This window comes from Ambystoma mexicanum, chromosome 4q, assembly GCF_040938575.1.
Source record: "Ambystoma mexicanum isolate Mex_15411 chromosome 4q, UKY_AmexF1_1, whole genome shotgun sequence".
NCBI classification, from domain to species: Eukaryota; Metazoa; Chordata; class Amphibia; order Caudata; family Ambystomatidae; genus Ambystoma; species Ambystoma mexicanum.
The window spans coordinates 816661780-816679426 of record NC_090928.1 but is presented as its reverse complement, the minus strand read 5'-3'; the positions used below and the strand labels follow the sequence as shown (position 1 = coordinate 816679426).

The 17647-nt window shown below is 45.2% G+C and overlaps 1 protein-coding gene across 22 annotated transcripts in view; it reads right to left on the bottom strand.

The window, feature by feature from the left end:
• The window catches only part of NRXN1 (neurexin 1), a 2019102-nt gene extending 2013773 nt beyond the window's left edge, over window positions 1-5329 (bottom strand). For 10 of the 22 annotated variants that reach the window (XM_069608367.1, XM_069608369.1, XM_069608382.1 and 7 more), the window contains exons 1-2: window positions 5163-5328; window positions 1223-2598 (exon numbers count right to left, since the gene is read on the bottom strand). In XM_069608367.1, coding sequence (XP_069464468.1) covers window positions 1223-2027 — 805 coding nt within the window. In that variant the 5' untranslated portion in view covers window positions 2028-2598; window positions 5163-5328. Of the gene's footprint in view, window positions 1-1222; window positions 2599-4799; window positions 4922-5162 lie in introns of those variants that run through there. The other 12 variants (XM_069608372.1, XM_069608374.1, XM_069608378.1 and 9 more) reach the window with 3 other exon arrangements.
• Between the last annotated feature and the right edge of the window lie 12318 nt (window positions 5330-17647).

The window sequence follows — 17647 nt, the reverse complement described above, 5'->3', positions numbered from 1 at the left end:
CAAAAAGAGAGGAAGTGTGGCACCATTTCTGACACACAACGTGGGTATATCATGCATGTCAACATTGGTCATTCCATTTGGAGATACTAGCCCAGTCCTTGTTTTAACTCTGCATTCTGGGACCTACGGTACTGGATTTCTCAATGTTAAACCCAGGACTACAAGTCCCAGAATGCAGAGTTAAACCATGGATTGGACTATCATCTTCTGAATGGAAAGGATAACGTTGGCATGCATGGCATATTCTTAGTACTTCCGCCCACCAGTGCCCGGAAATATGTCACATTCAAGAACAAATTGACAAGAGAAAAGGAGGAGGGAACCAGAAAGAAACAGCCAACTAAAAGCAAAGCACAGCGTACAAGGAAGATCAAGCACGGTAATGTTAGGTTCACAGACAGAACATCCTGCAGTAGCAGACACTCAAGTTCCAGTGAAGTGGGCATAATACAGAATGGATGCTGGTTGAGCATCAACAGACTCGTGCGAGTGGGTATAAACGGATGAATTTGATGGGAATTATGAGGAAAATTGAGAATGCTGTGAATTGGTGTAATAAGAAGGAGAGAGACTGAAACTGAAGAATGGGATGGACAAGGCATAGACCGAGAAAACATACGTTGTAAATCATAAGAGCAGGTGTGAGTGGGACATAAACACAAGGGCGTGGGTGGTGGTGCATACATTAACCAAGGGGACGCAAGGAACATACACAGAGGTACTGGAACTCAGAAGAAGAATGGAGGCTGGACTGAAAAGCAGAATTGGCGAGGGTGGGTGCAAACGTATGAGTGGATGAGGCAGTGAGTTGAGGTTATCGCCGAAGAATCAGGCGTGCATGGTATAAACCAATTGGTCAGAGTTTTTGGGGCAACAACAGAAGAACTAAGGGCTGGGCATATCCCCAAACCATGGAGGAGGCCATAAACATAAGAATTTCAGAGGTGGGGCCACATTAAACCAACCTAACTGAAAAAGGAGAAGAACCTGAATGGGGCAAAATGGGAAGATTCTGAAAGGTCAAAGGAAAATATAGTGGGATAGAGGAAAACAATACATTGCAGCCAACACTGTAGAAAGGAAAGGGTGAGCCAAGCAGAGTTGGGGAAAGTATTTATGAATAGGGAACATGCCCCTGTCTAAGCTATAATCCCTCCCCAGTGAGGGGCACTACAGTTATTGGACGGAGGCAAAGCACGAGAAATATGGGCAAGTTCCTTACCTTCACTGCAGTCTTTTCCCTGGTAACCGGTGTGTGCACAGTCACACACAGCCTCGTCGTTCACCACCTTGCAGACGCCGCCATTCAGGCATGTCACCTCCCTGCTTGCCCCACTGCATGGGTCCCTTTCATCAGCCACCTTCACCTCTTTGCTTTCAAGTGGGGCAGAGTCAGTGTAGTTGACCCTGACATCAGAGATCCAGCCCCGGTAGGGCTCATGGTCCTTGACAGCTGAGAAGGTGAGCTTGAGTGTGGCAGCACGCAGTTCGGGTGGGATACCACCAATGAATAGGCTACTGAAGACAGTCATATCACGGCGTTTGGACTTCACCTCCACCCACTTAGCCTCCTTGTCAAGAATGAGTGTGGTGTTTTTGAAATTGCGCCGGATCACCACCGAATGCCAGTCATTGTCATTGACTGGTGTGTCAGTAAGAAGTATGGCAGGCTCGGCACAGAAAATTGAGAAGCTAAGCCGCAATCGGCCCTCATGCAAAATTAGCTCCAGGAAGTCGCAGAAACCCTCATCGTCAAAGTAGACTACCAGGCCACTGGCACTCTTGGTCTTCATGTTGAAGCTCATTTCGCTCTCACAGCAAGCGTTCCACTTTGGGAAGCGCGTCCATTGGCCCTCTGCCCCTGGAAACTCCAGGCCCTGCCCAAGGTCCACCACGCAGCCCAGCATTAGGGCTGCCCAAATTAGGAGGCCCCCTTGCCTCACCAAGCCAGTCATGGCTTGCAATTTGTGGGTTCTTAGGGTCCTCCGAAAGGTGTGAATCTTCCGGGTAAAACTTAAAGATGTCATAAAATGCAGCTTGAAGCCGTCTGGGGACTTCCCGTCAAAATATGGCGGACAGATTTGCACAAACTAGGTCCAAGGCACCAACTGATCCTTGCGGACTTGAAGGGGCAGGTTGTGTTGGGGTTGTAGCATATATTTACAAGTGGTCCTTAGTTCCAAGCATGACAGACTTCTCCAGTTGATCAAAACATACATGAATATGATTAACACACAATTGTCAGTCACTATTCCCCTATGGACATCTTTTTACACGGTGTCCACAGCTGCATACACTCCATACGCAGACCACTCAACGTATACCTTGGTTTTCTTGGATGCCAATTAAAAGCCCATCTCAGCTTCGGCGACAAATGCAAGACTCAGATCACGGGCTGCCGTAGTCTACAGGGCAGGCCAGGGATCATCCTTGGTGGTTTTCGGAGCGGCCTCTTTCGCGGGTGGGGCTGAAGCCCGAAAAACTGAGGAGTAGGTCAGTTCCTACCAGATGTGCAGTGCTTGGCAGCTCCTGGTCTCACCTTTCCACTGGCAAACTGGGGTTGCAGCTGAAATATTCCGTTTACATTGATCCATAAATCTGCAAAGAGTGGAGAGCGCATGAATGACAGTGAAGCACCGTGACCCTGCGCTCCAACAAGGGTTGATTTAAAAAAAAAAGCACGCAACTCCAATCTGTTCTTCAGCACACAGTACATTGCAATTTAAATCATTTAAACATTCAAATGCTGCCCTCACATTACACCCTGGTATTGTCTACGTACATACATATCCCGTGTTTTATTAATATCCACAAGCACTGCGCGCACTTGGTCTTTCTCGCTCTTTTTCTCTCTATAGGTATATATGTATGTAAAGATAGACACACACACTAACAACACCGAAACTGCACTTCTTATAAAAAAAAATAACGATAATGGCCCAGCACTTAAATGCTCATCAGTTTACATGTGTGTGGCACGGCCAGGAAATATCAAGCATTTCTCTGTGTTCTTCCACATTTGATTAAAGCGCTGGTAGTGATGATTACACTCCGGTGCCTCGGGTGCTTCCAATAATGTTTGGAGCGCACCGCCAGGCTCAGAAGGCTGGGTTTGTAATATTGCGTCCGCGGAAGGAGGGGGTGGGTGTGGGGGGGGCAGTGGGTGCACGCAGGAGGCCTGGAGGCTAAATGCCAGGGCTCCGCCACCCTGACTTGGCCCGCGTAAATCCCGAGCAGCGCTCAGGGTTCCGCGCGACGGAGTGGAAGGCGGGGGCCGGCCATTGCTGGCGGCCTTCACACCTCGCCGCGGCTAATGCCGAGGCTCGGTGGGAGTGTTCGGTGTCTCTAAATCGTTCGCTGATCATTAGGGCATATTTCAGCGATCCGGGGCCGTGATGGATCGAGTTCAGTCCTCCCACGTGACTCGCGGTTCCATTGGATTTCTGGATCCCCTACTCGACCCAGGCGATCAGTAAGGAGGTTCGCCGCTCCCGTGATGTGAATAACAAGTGACCCTGAAATTGCGCGATTCCACGCTACCTGTCAAATAGATACACCCACATTAATATACACTGTGTCAAATAGATATAACACACACTACGGATGTCTAGAGGCCAAGGAATACACGCTTTAGATCTCCCGGGCTTTAACACATATTGCTGCTTGTGTCTGGCGCTGCCGTGGTTTATCGAGTACAACAAAATAATGCCAATTCGCGTGTGTACTCGTATTTTGTTCCCCCTAATTTATGGCCTCGCAGCAGAAGCCCGATGTCTAATTAACGCCTTTTTACGGGCAGAAAGTGGCGGTAATTTATGGCGCCGCATTGAGCTGCTGCGCTCAGAAGCTCTCTGGCCTCGGTGGATCCCCACAGGTGTTGGCTGTAGCGCACAGGATCGGGGGACCCCATTTCACCAACTTCCTCCTGTGAGGGACCAAGTGGCCGCGCACTGCCCATCTCCTGGGATGCAGACTGAACGACGGACCAGGAGGGAAAGAGCACAGACATCACGAAACCACAGCGAGCGCCAAGGCGCCGCTATCGCCGTTAGATACCAGCGAATCTAGCAAAGGCGAGGGCTTTCTGCAGGTCTCTCATCGCGCCAGCCCTCCACTCCCCCCCCCCTGGCAGACCAGCCAGCGATTAATAGGTCTCCAATTAGCCTCAACACCATGGCCACTACATGAAACCCACGGCCGCACGCTGAGAATCCTCACGCGCGCGCACCCACCACATGAAACGCATGTTTCATTAATGAAAATGTGGAAGTCACAGGTGAGATGCCACACGCCCCCACCCCCTTCCATTCACCACTGCCACAATCACACCCTCGGCGGGGCCGTTTGCGGGGAGGGGGGCAGCTCCCCATAAAACAATAGATTGGCGTAAACAGCAGCTTGACTGTCAGTTGCGTCCCCCCCCCCCAGGGAATCCTTATTCGATAGGCTTCTGAATGCGGGAAATACCAGCAATGACAGGATGGGGCGAGGAGACCAGAATACAACCTTGGTAGGGAAGCGAGCTCGTGCCCGTCGGCAGACGGACCACGCACAATTCACCGAGCCCCTCATTTCTGACCAGCATACAGCAGAGGTTTCCCCTTCTCCCCGCCATGCTAGCCTGCGGCCACCGGCGCGTTTCCACGCAGCCGGCTCTCACTACCCAAGTCCAAGCTCTGATAACGACCCAGAGCGGTCAATACACCCGCACACGCCGAGGCAAACACCAGCCGGACATTTCGTTTTCTCCCACAATGCAAAAAGGTCCCAGCGCATCAACAGCACAGGCACATACAAACCTCGCTGCACGCCTCCGCCCGCACGCCGAGAACCAGGTCCATTCTCAGCGATGATAATACATTCGACTTGATTTACACGAGCATCACATAACCCAGTCGAGCCCACAGCACGAATCGGGCAAGGGACACCGAAATGCGTTCCAATCCCCTAGAAATAGATGGTAAATCTCCGCCCACCATTAACTTCTGCCCGCCGCCCCCACCCTTTCCACCTTCTCATCTTCGTTGCCATCTACCTATGAAGCACCAAGCCCACACCAGCCTCCATCCGTCTCGCACAGCTCCCAGCCGCACATTCCAGTCAGATTTCCCCTCATTGCCTACATTATCTGGCCGCCCAGTTCGATACGCCGACGTGTTTACCTGTATTGGTTTGGGCTTGGCTTATGGGAGGCTCTGAGGCTGGTGCCGGCCAAAGGAACGCCGTCGGTGGGGCACGGGGATAAGGCAAAGTGCTGCTGCGGCGCCTTTTCGGCGGCGTCAGGGATGAAGCTCTTCTCTCTCTCCAGGACTCCGGGAGGGAAGGGAGGGCGGGGCGGCCCATGTGATGGCCGCGTCTGCGAGCTGCGGGCGGGGCCTGGCTCTGCTCTGCAGCATCGCGGACAGCGCAGGCAGCGCTCTTCACATGCTCGCGACGCTGCTCTCCGCGGTGCTGCAAAGCGGAGCCACCTCAGGGCGCCTCGCTGCCACCGGCCGCCGCCGCCAGCGCTGCACAGGGAGCACGGCCACAGGACTCCCTCCCACCAGGACCCTTGGCTTTTCAGCCTCCGCTCCCATGGAAAACAAATCGGTGCCACCCTACTGTACCTTTTGTTTCCAAAGGGAGTTAAGAGAAGAAACATGCAAGTGATATTGCCTCGCGCTGCTGCTCTTTTTGAAGGATGTTCGCATTTTAATGAGCGGTGCTCATAAAGCAAGCTTGCCCTGCCGATTCTGACACCCCTTAAGGAGTACGGTACTTGGGAGACATCTGAGCTGTGTGGTGAAAGTCCAGTAGAGGATTCTGGCACATTCAGCTCATTTCACTGTAAGGGAGGATCCACGGGCTGGCTTTCCCAAATCCAGGACAGGGTAGGAGAAGCGCACCCATCATCAAAGGCTTTCAGACCTGCACCACTCTTTAACCGTGTTGTTGACACCATCCTAACACAATTCTTGTAATTAGTTCAAGGGCTTGCCATTTAACACTAGCTGCACAATTCATCCGACAGTCTCCTTATACATGTTCAAATCGTGGATGTCTTAAAACACAGCGTTTTGTTAACTTATGTGTAGACAATAATATGCTGTTGCCCATTCCAATGTGAATGATGGTAATCATCCTTAAACTGTTCCAATTTTCTCATTTACATTTTTTTAACAAGGGTTGTGTGAAAATGACTGGTATATGATGTCTTATTGCTTCAAACGCATAACTTTTTAATGTGGTCTTCCAAGTACCGACAAGCGCGCAAAATGAATGAAACACAGCATCCTTTTGTTCATCACAAAATACTTAATTGATAAATCAATTTAAAAGAAGTTGGGAGGCATACATGGAATTATACTTAAATACATTTCATTTAAAATCATTTGCTATTGATCTTGTTGCCAAGGTTACAGCTGACCATATATATAAAGTGGGAAAAGGGAGGGGCACTCATGGGGCTGAAGACATTATTGACCGCTGCACTGTGTAATTTATGTGCAGTGTGCGCATGTGCAGCTGGAACAGTCCATGGGGAAGAGTGGGATTGGGGGCACTGTGTGGGGCGTGGGGCAAGGGGGGCCCACAGGGGATAAGGGGAAGGGGTAGTGGGTAGAACAGGTAGTGTAGTATGATGTGAAAAACATAACAGTAGTTTTGGAGTATAGGCCGCAAGGTAAGTAAACAATGAGTCTTTTCACAGCCACAGCCCTCATGACCTGGGCAAACATGAATTTCTCATGTGTTCAGCTACAGCAGTGTGCTGAAGAAATGTAAGTTGGCAGTTCCCAGGAGAATGTAGCCACAGAGGAATGGGACCAGAAGATACTTTCGAGGCCAGCAGACTAGGCACCTGGGTGCTCGCAGGGAACTGTAGAGAATACAAAATTTAATGGAGGCAAATAAAATTCAAACCACAGATGGTCATAACAGTGTTTTGTATCCTTGCTGATGTCCTTGGAGCACCGCACTGGTCGAATGCCGTGTAAATGTCTCCCCTTTGCCAAGCTCATTTTGTGTAGTGTGTTTCGATGGGAATTGACCAATGGCAGATTTATACAGTTCCAGTGATCAGTGCAATCACGTATTGCTTTAAGACGTCATTGTGGGGCAGTATGGAAAGGTTTGTGACCTCACAATGGGTGGTTTGGGACAATGAGGGGCAGAATGGCATGAAACAATTACAATCATTTAATGTATGCATGTATATACGAGACCGTAGTCTCTCCAATCAGATTTTGTAAGGTGTCTCAAAAAAGTTTCAAATGTGTCTATGCAAATTATGTCATTTATGTACAAACAGTCTGCCTGCCCTGGGTGGGGTTGACAGATGCGTCTGGGCCTAAATAAACTGTCTTACTTCCTGCTTGGTGTACGCTCCTTTGTGGATTACTTTGGTGTTCCAGTCATTATTTGCCTTTGAAGAACCCCTGATATATTTGGAGGCCGCAGTGAGATCCTCAGTTCCCTCGGCAAGCTGAGGGTATTCCGGTCACATTCTTCGGGGGTCACGGGTCAAGCGAGCGCAGACCAGTGCGAAGTGCACAGGCGAGGAGGCCCTGCCGATGCCGAGTTCACAAAGGTCTGCCTGGTTTCAAGCACAGCCCGGCTCAGGTGGAGGTGCAGGCAAAAGGGAAGGCTCAGTGCCAGTAGGACTTGAGGATCTCTAGGACATGTGAGTATACCCTTGCATCAACACGTGATGCCATGGTTGCATGCCAACGGAGGGGAGAGGGATTTTTTATGGTGTCTAGGACGCATCCTAAAGGGGAGGACGATCAGCCCTAGTAGTGGTAGATGTTAGTTACACCCCTCTGATATGGAGTGGGTACGTGGCAGAAATGACTGTGTTAGAGCAGAAGGGTGTGTAGATGGTGGCGGACCCCGTTAGATGGGAGTTGTGCATAGTGCAGGTGATTGCATAGTTGATTTATTTTTGAGAACAAGGTGTTAATGATTTGTTGATTTATTGAAGGAAGGCGTGCAGTAGGATAGTAGATTTTGGGTACATCTGTTTTCTTGATTTTTAGTACTTCATTGATTTAGTATTTGGAGTATTTATTGTTTTATTTGGGGTCAGCCAAGGTGAAAGGGTTGACACCAGAGATAATGTGTAAATAAGTGCTCTTGGCATAGTAGTGGCAAACGCGGGGCCAGAGAAGGGGCGTGGCCAGGTATTTGCATACTAACAGAGACTACATTAGGGAACCGGTGGGCCTGCAGAGAAGGCCATTGTTGTACTAATATTGAGTGAGTGGGTGATATGATATGATATGGCATTTGTAAAACACCTATACACAAGGTGGGCCTTTGGAGAGGGCTGGTCAGTGTAATAGGTGTAAGTGGGCTGACCTGCGGAGAGGGCCATTGAATGGGTGTAGGGTGTGAGCAGGAGGAATGGCAAGTATGGGTTTGTGAGGAGCAGATGGGGGTGTGTAAGAGGTAAGAGTGAAAGGAGGGTTTTGGGGGAGGTGTGAAGGAAATAAGGGTAATTGGGACATTGTTGGATTAAAGTGGAAGAGGGGAGGAGCAACAGACAATAGGACAGAGTGCACAAAGGTGTGGGAATGTTTTTTAAGATGGGCATGTCATATGATCTTTTATCTAATAAGTTGCCCCAATAATGTGATAAAATACTCAAGTACCACTTTCAGTGGGTACAGGACACTGCAGGACAGTGTTTTCGCGATTGTCCAGGAGACAGAACGTTCGATAGCGTAATAATAGAAAGCATTTTTCCGTATTTACTAGTGACTTATAAAGGATCCAAACTAAAGGGCAGGCAAAATATTCTAGGGTCTTGAAGCTCTATGAAGAGACAAAGGAGGAGCCAGCAAAGGGGATGGGCATGACAGTGACACAGTAGTGATACATAATTCACCACTCCCTCCCTACGGCTTGTACCTGATGCTGAAACCTGCTGTGAGGTGTACCAACTCCCGGTGTGTGCCCCAAGCAGGGGAGAGATATAAATGGGGAAAGGGAATCCTGAGGTGTGCTGTGCTAGGGAACAAAAGAAAAATAACATCAGAAAGTGTTTGGCCGGCATAGAAAAGAGCAAGCAGCGATAGCTGGAAACTATGTTCAAGGAGGCAGAGAGGGTGATAGAAAAGGAGGTGCAGAGACAGGAGAAGGAGCAGGGGGCAGTCACAGGTAAAGAGGGATGGACACCATGGAATATAATGTTTAAACTGGATGACAAGGATTTCAACAAGGGGGAGGAAGGGCAGGACTGGTCTGAAGCAGGCTCTGTCACCTCAGACGAGTACGAGAGAACAGGCAGGAGTACTGGAGAACAAGGGGATGACAAGCCCTGGGATGCAGATCAGGTGAAAGAAAGGGGATGGAAACAAAAGAAAAAGTGGGAAAGGGGGAAGAGCAGGCACTGGTCCTAGACCCTCTGCAGTGAGAAGACCAAGATGACGATGGTGAAGATCCTGTGAGGTGGGCCCTGTTCTCCGGAACCAACTGCCCTTGTTGCAGAAGGCGAGGGGAGATGCCCACCATGTACCATGGCAGACGATGGACAGAAACAACTTAGTGTACAGTTTTTCCTCCCTTACAGCAGGAGAAAGCAAGTGGATATATGCCCTCGAAAAGGAGACAGCAGGGGTTACCCTAGCGATTAGGGATATGAAAAGCTTGCTTGCAACAATCATAGGGGAGCAAGAAGGCAAAATATGGGAACAAGCGGGATACAGTGGGATACCTCTGACTAGTAATATACACAATGGGATGCCCTTTAATTAACTGTTGCTCCCACATGTTTAAAGGGCTATGAAGTATGTACTGTGATACTTTGGAATTGGGGGTAAATTGGCCTGTAAAATGAAATGAGATGAGGGGTGTAGGAGGAATGTAGGCTCTGCATTTCAACATCCAGACTCCACATTTCATCATTCACATTTTAGCAAAGGTTTGAATTTTACTAGGGCCAATGGTGTGAGACTCATAGATGGACTCAAGGGTATGAGACTCATGCTGAATCTAAATAGATGTCAATGTACAGAACAGATGCTAGAAAATGATCACTTTGCCCCATGATGCTGATTTAATGGAGTTGCACTAAATAAAATGAAACTAACATGAAACTAATATACTAATTTACCCCTGCCCATTTAACATATAATTCCCACAATACCATCTAGTGCAAATAAAACCACTTTATAAACTGTTTTCAGATTGACAGATAATGGGCCCCAATATGACTGAGATGGTAGCCGTGCCGGTAAGTACCAGCACGGCTACCACCAGAGTAATTTTTTTACTGGCACCCGGCAATGGGAAATTACCAGGGCATTCTGGCCCCGCCAGACCCAGTAATTGCCCATTGCCGGGTGCCAGTATTTATTACTCCCCATTTGAGCCCCATAGGGCTCAATGGGAATGGGGAGGCAGGTAGCACCAGCACCATTAATAACGATGCCAGCGCTACCTTGTAGGTCTGCTCACATGTGCCGTTCCGCCCAGCAGGTCAGACCTGCCGGGCTGACAGGCACACACGAGCAGACCTCATAGTTTGCCGGTCCGGTAACAACAGTACCGGCAAGCTTACCGGTACCATTGTTACCAGACCGGCAACCTTGTAATGAGGCCCAATGTCTCAGGTGGATAGCCCAGGGACAACACACTTCCCTTGGAAGCAAGACTACACAAAGCAACACAGGTTCGATCCCTGGGTCTTTGCTTAGACGCCTCTGCATATTAAACACATTATAAATAACCAATTTCAATTACAATGCATGGTGGTCTGGAAAGAATAATAAAATGTAAACGAGCAGGCTGAATCTGCACTGTGTTGTAAGATGATGAATGTGAATATCCGTTCTTCTAGAGACATCACATTGTCTCGGGGCAGGAAGCACAGCAGAAATGTAACACGTTCGATTCAGCAATGCAGTTTGTGTTTTGGGTAAAGGCCCAGAGGAAATCACTTGCTATTTTAGTCGGATGATCTTGTCGAGGGGAGGTGCTTTTTGAGTGACAGAGGGTTTTGTGAAAAAAGGTTTGAGGCAGAGAGGGCTGGTTTGTTTTCACTCACTGACAGAGGGAATAGAAGGCTGGTTCCTGGGCTGTCTGGTGGGCTGAGGCTGTCTCTCTCCTAGGTTGGCAATCCTTAGAAGAGCTGCAAAGCCTCTAGCAACCTTATCTGTGAATGGCTCATGGTCACTGCCAAGCTGAGTCGGGGAATATCGTCAACAGATCTAGGTAACTATATTATTAATTAAGGGGCATGTGAAGTGGCTGCTTGAGACTATGTAGCATGGCTTAAATAGTTCAGTTCATTTTAGGTGCTGCATTATTGATACATATTTAAATGTACATGAAAAACTGTGTTTATATTTCTGATTATTCAGAGTATATTTATTCTGCCATCTTTGTGATGAAATCAGAGCGATAACCAGCAGAGCTCTGCACATTATCACAGACAGAGCATTGAAATCTATTGTAGGAAAACATTTTCTTATGTTGTGAATTACAACATGGGCGCACGTGTCATTCTTTGTAACTTGCATATTTCTAGTTTATGATAATGAATATTAATTCAAAAAGGTGATTTAGTTTCAGTGTATATATTCTGCATTCAGTCTAATTGATATGGCATGCATAGGGTGATAAAGCCTGCAGTAAGAAATCTCAAAGCAAAGCTAGTCAAAGTAAATTGGAGAGGCTGAATGAATGTTTTGTATTCCCTTTGGGTGATTTATGTGTTTCAAAACACAGCCAAAAGGGCATAAGTGTGATAGTCCATTATTTGTTTACCGTTAGTGACCCTGGTGAAATAATTACTAAGCAGTATTCTGAAATTAGTTTCACCACCATAGAAATACCCCAACAAGTTTACCACAATATATTGCCAAGAGCTAAGAAAATACCACCATACCAAAAATAACACAAATTATCACGAGATATTAAATATAACCCAGAAAACCTCCTACAGATTTGGTGTGTTGGCTGGGAAACTTGAAAATAATTACTGGGCGTGGCCTTGCATCCTAAAGCATACCCATATTGTTTACTAATTAATTAAATTAGTGCTGTGACGTAGTGCAGTACTGTGTGCTCAGTTGACTCTTGTTATAGTGTCATTGGCAATAGTGCTGCCATGTCCCAGATTCAGGCTGAGTTTTCTGAATTGTCAGATTACCTCGAGGCAAAGCTTTATGCCCATGCAGTTTGGTCCTCAGAAAATGTGACAATATGGAAAAACAGGATTGGCACAGAGATAGAAAAGGGGACATTTGAACATATTTTTGATGATGGAAGCATTGTGCAGGTGTGTTTCCTTAGGTTATTCTGAGTGACAGAATGCACAGAGAAGAAAAACTGCATCATCAGACTGTGTGCAAAAATGTGGTTTCTGCTACGCAGATCCATAAAGATGCAAGCGAAAGACAGTGAAGACATTAGCAAATTACAGCGCAGCTTGGACAATGAATGTGATCAGGTGCAGCAATTAAAAGCAAAAACAATCATTTTTCTCCCTCTTTATTTCTCTCATTTTCTTCTTTCTTTCTCTAGCAATTGATTGAAATGGTTGTATAATATGGTTTTGTTGTTATGGAATTTTCTTTTTTTCTTTCAAATTGAACTCGAACTGTAACTGGTAAAAAGCTTCGTTTGACGCTAATACTAATAAAATAAAAAAAATAAACAATCAAAAGCAGAATTAAAGCAGAGGGAGCTAGACACAAAACTGCAACCAAATGCAGCGATCTTGCTACTCAATTGGCTCAGAGAGAGAAATATCTTAATGAGAGTGAGCAAGAATTAACCCACTTAAAAGCAATATTAGATGATATAAGGCAAGATAAAGATGTTGCAGTTTCTGAAATGCAAACCCTTAGAGAATATGACAGGGAGAAATATAAAGAAGTTCATGCTATGGAACAGGGGATATGTAAATTACTAGAAGAAAATGAAAATAGGCTAAATCACATAATCATTCTCACACACAAATCAATGAATTGCAAGCAATACACAATCAGTTCAGGGATGTTTAAACACAAATCTCAGAAAAAGTGACAGGGTGTGTAAGTGATTCCAACCCGGCACTCCACCTAAGTCAATGCCTAGCGTGTGATGTACAGCTGAAACCCTTAATTATTATTTATGTCTGTAAGTTCTTTTATTTCTGAACGATGTACCCTTATATCACACCCCTCTCTTTGAATCCCCCCGGTCACACTGAAACAGGAAGCAGGCTGTTTTGCAAAGTTAAAAATATTTATTTTATTGATTTCACAATATATATATATCACACTATTTAATGGTTATACAATGATCACCAATGGGGTGATGTCACAAATAATCTCTTTAATCACACAGAGTAATGATAGGAAAAATAATGCTGCATAGAATAATACTTTCTGTGGGTTCAATCAAAATGCAATGTGATTACTCTTCCCCCCTGCACACTACTCTATACCCCCAATATGCAATATAAAGTATTGGAAGGAGAGAAAAAAGGTTTCAGAAATACAGAATTCAACAAAATAGTATCAATCCCAATTTCCCCCCAGCAAACACAGAGAAAAACAGGAATGATTGCAAACTTGTCAAAAAAGGTTTTGAATGTGGCTTTGAATGGAATGGTAAAAACACAGAAAATGGATTTAATTCACTAAAATTGTTTCAATACTAATGGGAGCCGCTTAGTATGGTATCAGACAAACACTAGCAATGATTATTGAGTAACTAGCAAGTTGAAAGCTTAATTCTGAGGTCAAATGCAAAGAACAGCTATTTCACACGTGATAGATTTGAGCCAAACGACAAATTTGCGGCAAACTTTTCCGCGCGCGGTAAGCATGATTGCAGAAAAACTATAAGTTGAAGAAGTTATGATGCTTTTTGTGGAGGTCGTTTTTTCAGATAGAGTAAAAAATGTTCTTTTTAAAATCACAAACAAGGTTTCTTTACACAAGGGGAGACTATGAAGATGCAAACTACACGACAGCGCAGCCACCAGCCCAGGATATCACTGGTGGTTTGGCCTGCCGAGACGCTCACCTTTCTTGAGAAAATATATCAGCGCAAAGATGATTTTAACACTACTATTACAAAGGACTATAGGGTAAGAGAAAGAGTTCAGGCAAGACAACAAGATTCTAACAATGCAGTTCTGGATATAAGAGAATGAGTTTGGATAGGATTACTTATGGATAATACATATGCTAGTGACAATCCTATGCTATGGATACTCACTACCAATGTTTGGAATAGACCCGTCAGGGATCTGGTCAGGGATAATTTCTGGACATAAATTCTGCTAGCACACCAGACTGGACTCAAGGCGCTCTGGTTCTGCAATCAGCAAGGCACTCTGGACACTGCACAGTGGGACTGGACTGGATCTGACGGGTTCTGGTTATGGTTCGCAGCTATCTGGTCATGGCACGGCACGGTTCTACTGGGTTGGATCTTTGGATTCTGGCAAGAATTCTTAGCAAGAAAGCAGTACAGCACAGCCAGGCTGTTCTTTTGTTCCCCTTAGAGGTCTGGGGTAAAATCTGGTTTCTGGATTTTTAAAGGCCAAGCTGAGAATGGTTCAGCTTTGGAAATGGGCCTTTCTGCTTTCCAATTCTGGAGTCTGGTGTCTGGAATATGGATTTCTCTTGCAAAGTGCTCCGCCAGCAATCGGTTGGTGGGTTGGTGGGTGAATGTGTGTGTGTTTTTCTAGGCCCTAAGATGTCTCTATTTATGTATTTATGCATTTCCTAAAGTGGTGGGTATACTGAATTATACTAGGCACACCCCTAGGTATTCTATTGGTTAGGGTCTTTCCTCTCCATTGATTTGAGAAGAAAACAGAGTGTCATCATGACGATGTGTTTTATGATCCAGGGAAAACCACATGAAATCTACTTTTCATACAAGGCATATTTACAATTTTACAAACGTGACAGCAATAGCATATTGTAAGAGGATTCAATTCAACACTACAGCTAAGTCAACGCCTAGTCTATAATACTGAATGGAAACCCTTATTGATATATCTTTATGTCCAGTTCATGCGTTCTGGATGACTACCCTTATATAACACCCCTCTCTTGGAATCCTCCTGACCCCACTGAGCCAAGAAGTAGTTCTGTTTTGCAAGTTAAAAGGTTTAATTGATAATTTAAACAATATATATATATATATATATATATATATATATATATATATATATCACGCTTTATAATAAATTAATAAATGAATATCACACTTAATCTGAGATGATAAAGATTAACAACGGAGAATCTGGCACTAGCACACTTCTTGATAATCACTAAGGAGTTGACATGAAATGGATAAGATAGCAACAATACTTTTATGGTTTCAAATGGATGCAATGTGGAATGAAATGCAGTAAAGAAAATAACTTGATAGAATTTCAGCAAAGACAATGTAATCACTTTCTTGTACAATTCACCCCCCCCTTTTATGCAATGCAAGGAAATGGAAGGAAGGCACACAATTCTCAGAAATGCAATTCAAATGTAATTCAGTTCACCCAGCAACTTAGACTACAGAAGTTGAAAACACAGGCCCAAATGCTTTTAAATGTGCTGGTAATGTAGAAAAAAATATGCTAAAATGCTTTTAATTCCCTCTAGGAGGTTCAGGGTGAGTGAAATCAAGTTAATATTAGCCCAGGCTCACTCTAGCAGTGATGCAGGGATAGTTTTTATGAGGCAAACGATTTTTTTCAGAGGAAAGCAAAAGCAGCTATCTTTTTGCAAGTGGAGAAATTTTCAAATCGCGGCAAAATTCGCGAATGTGTCTGGCGCGATTACAGAGGAACTACCGTTTTGGGGTCCTCGGAAAGCCTAGGATCTCAGCTTCCAGATGAAAGTTACTGCAAGTCTCTAGCACAAACGGTCACGGAGATATGAGCGATTAAATAAAGGTCGTTTTTCAGATTTGAAATTTTAAAGTTCAAAAAGACAAGTGCAGCTTGCAACTAGAAAATGACAGGTGACAGCTTTACAAATGACAGGTGACAGTTAGGAGAAAGTTCTACTTAGATTAAAATAGGATTGAGTTATATTATTTTAACTAATAGATTGGTTCTGCACAGTTTTGCTAGGTACTCACACTATATTCTTGAGTGAAATGGGCCACGCCACGGATCTGGTCAGGTTTTAGACTGGACTCTGGTCTCTGCACTTCACAGTGATCTGGGTCAGCTCTCTCTGGTTCTGCTAACAGGTCAGCTCTACTCTGCTGGTCTGGTCTGGGTCTCTGAAGGTTGATGGAGGTAAAGTATGGATTTTCCCGGCAGAGCTTCCAGCTGCAAATGGATTTGAAGGTCCCTATCTGTCCTGTCTCTCTGCTTTTATGTGTTTTTAAAATGGGTGTGTGTGAGCAGCATCACTAGCCAGCCCCTCTCCACTTATCATTGGCCAAGCTTTCATTTCTCCCCTGATTGGGGGAGCTAAGTTGTGTCAGAGTGATGTCATTTTACAGCCTGCAGAAAGTCCACTCCTCCTGTCAACTTGCACACAAATCTAGATTTGAACAAATACATATTTCATAGCTACACAGTGGTTTCAAATTACATGCACCCATCACATATCACAGGAGGTATCCCCTGTTCCAACTCTGCTCTTCCTGGGGGCTTGCATTCAGAAATGGCAATATTTTGCACTTTTTAACTGGTTTGCAATATCGGACATTAACCCAAATTTACACACATGTGCGCAAGGAGTATGGACATTAGTTGATGAAGTGTCAGATTTTTCACATGCACACATTTTGAGTAATATCCTCTTTTCCGCTAAAACCCCCCTGAACATGCCACCGGTTCTAAAAACCTCTTAAATGTGGGCAGAAAAATCACAAGAATTATGGTATCATTTATAAAATTTTCACATGTCCGCTCTATGAGTTATCCATCTTTTTAGAGTTAGGTTCTGGCCCCAAAGGGGTGTGGTTTTCCACCAGCACAAGGTTGAATTTCTGGTTTTTCCAGTTCTGCCAAGCCAGCTTGCTCTCACAGGCAGTGCCCCTCCTTTGTCCTTCCAGGAGGAAGCTACATTTACGACATCTGCAATAAACCATCTGCCTGGGTCAGGACAGGGCTTTGTTCAGAGCTCCTGTATTCTGTGGGGGCTCCCCTTAATTCAATTATCAGAGAGATGGCATATCCTTAGTGTGGCCAGCAAAAGGCAGATAGGCCTGGGAACACAGCTGTGACTCAAGTTTCACTCCTGATGGGGAGTAGTTGCCAGGCAAAATTGAAATCTCTTTAAGCCAGTTTTTAGCTACATGTCATTTCTGTTCCCCAGTTTTCTGCATTCAAATAAAACTGAACATTTTTACATATGCAGCTAGAATGCTGATTCTAAGTTTAAAACTATGACATTTAAACAATTGAAACCTATGTGACACTCAAAAGTAGGTCACTCAGTCAATTTAAACATTTAGATTTGTAGTGTCTTTCAGTCCAAATTTACTTAAACTGCTGAAATCCACAGCTCAGCCAGTCTTGTTCTAAACCTTCAAGTCACTTCAGAATATAACTTTACATTGGATCCACCTCTTAAAATGTCTTTCTTTGGCATGTTTTGGGTTCATTTATTCAGTTTTCTACAAAAAGTAAAATCTGGAGTTGTTTTAAAACGCCGGCTTTTGGATAGTGGTGAGTACTGGTACTGCACCCCTTTTTGGGATT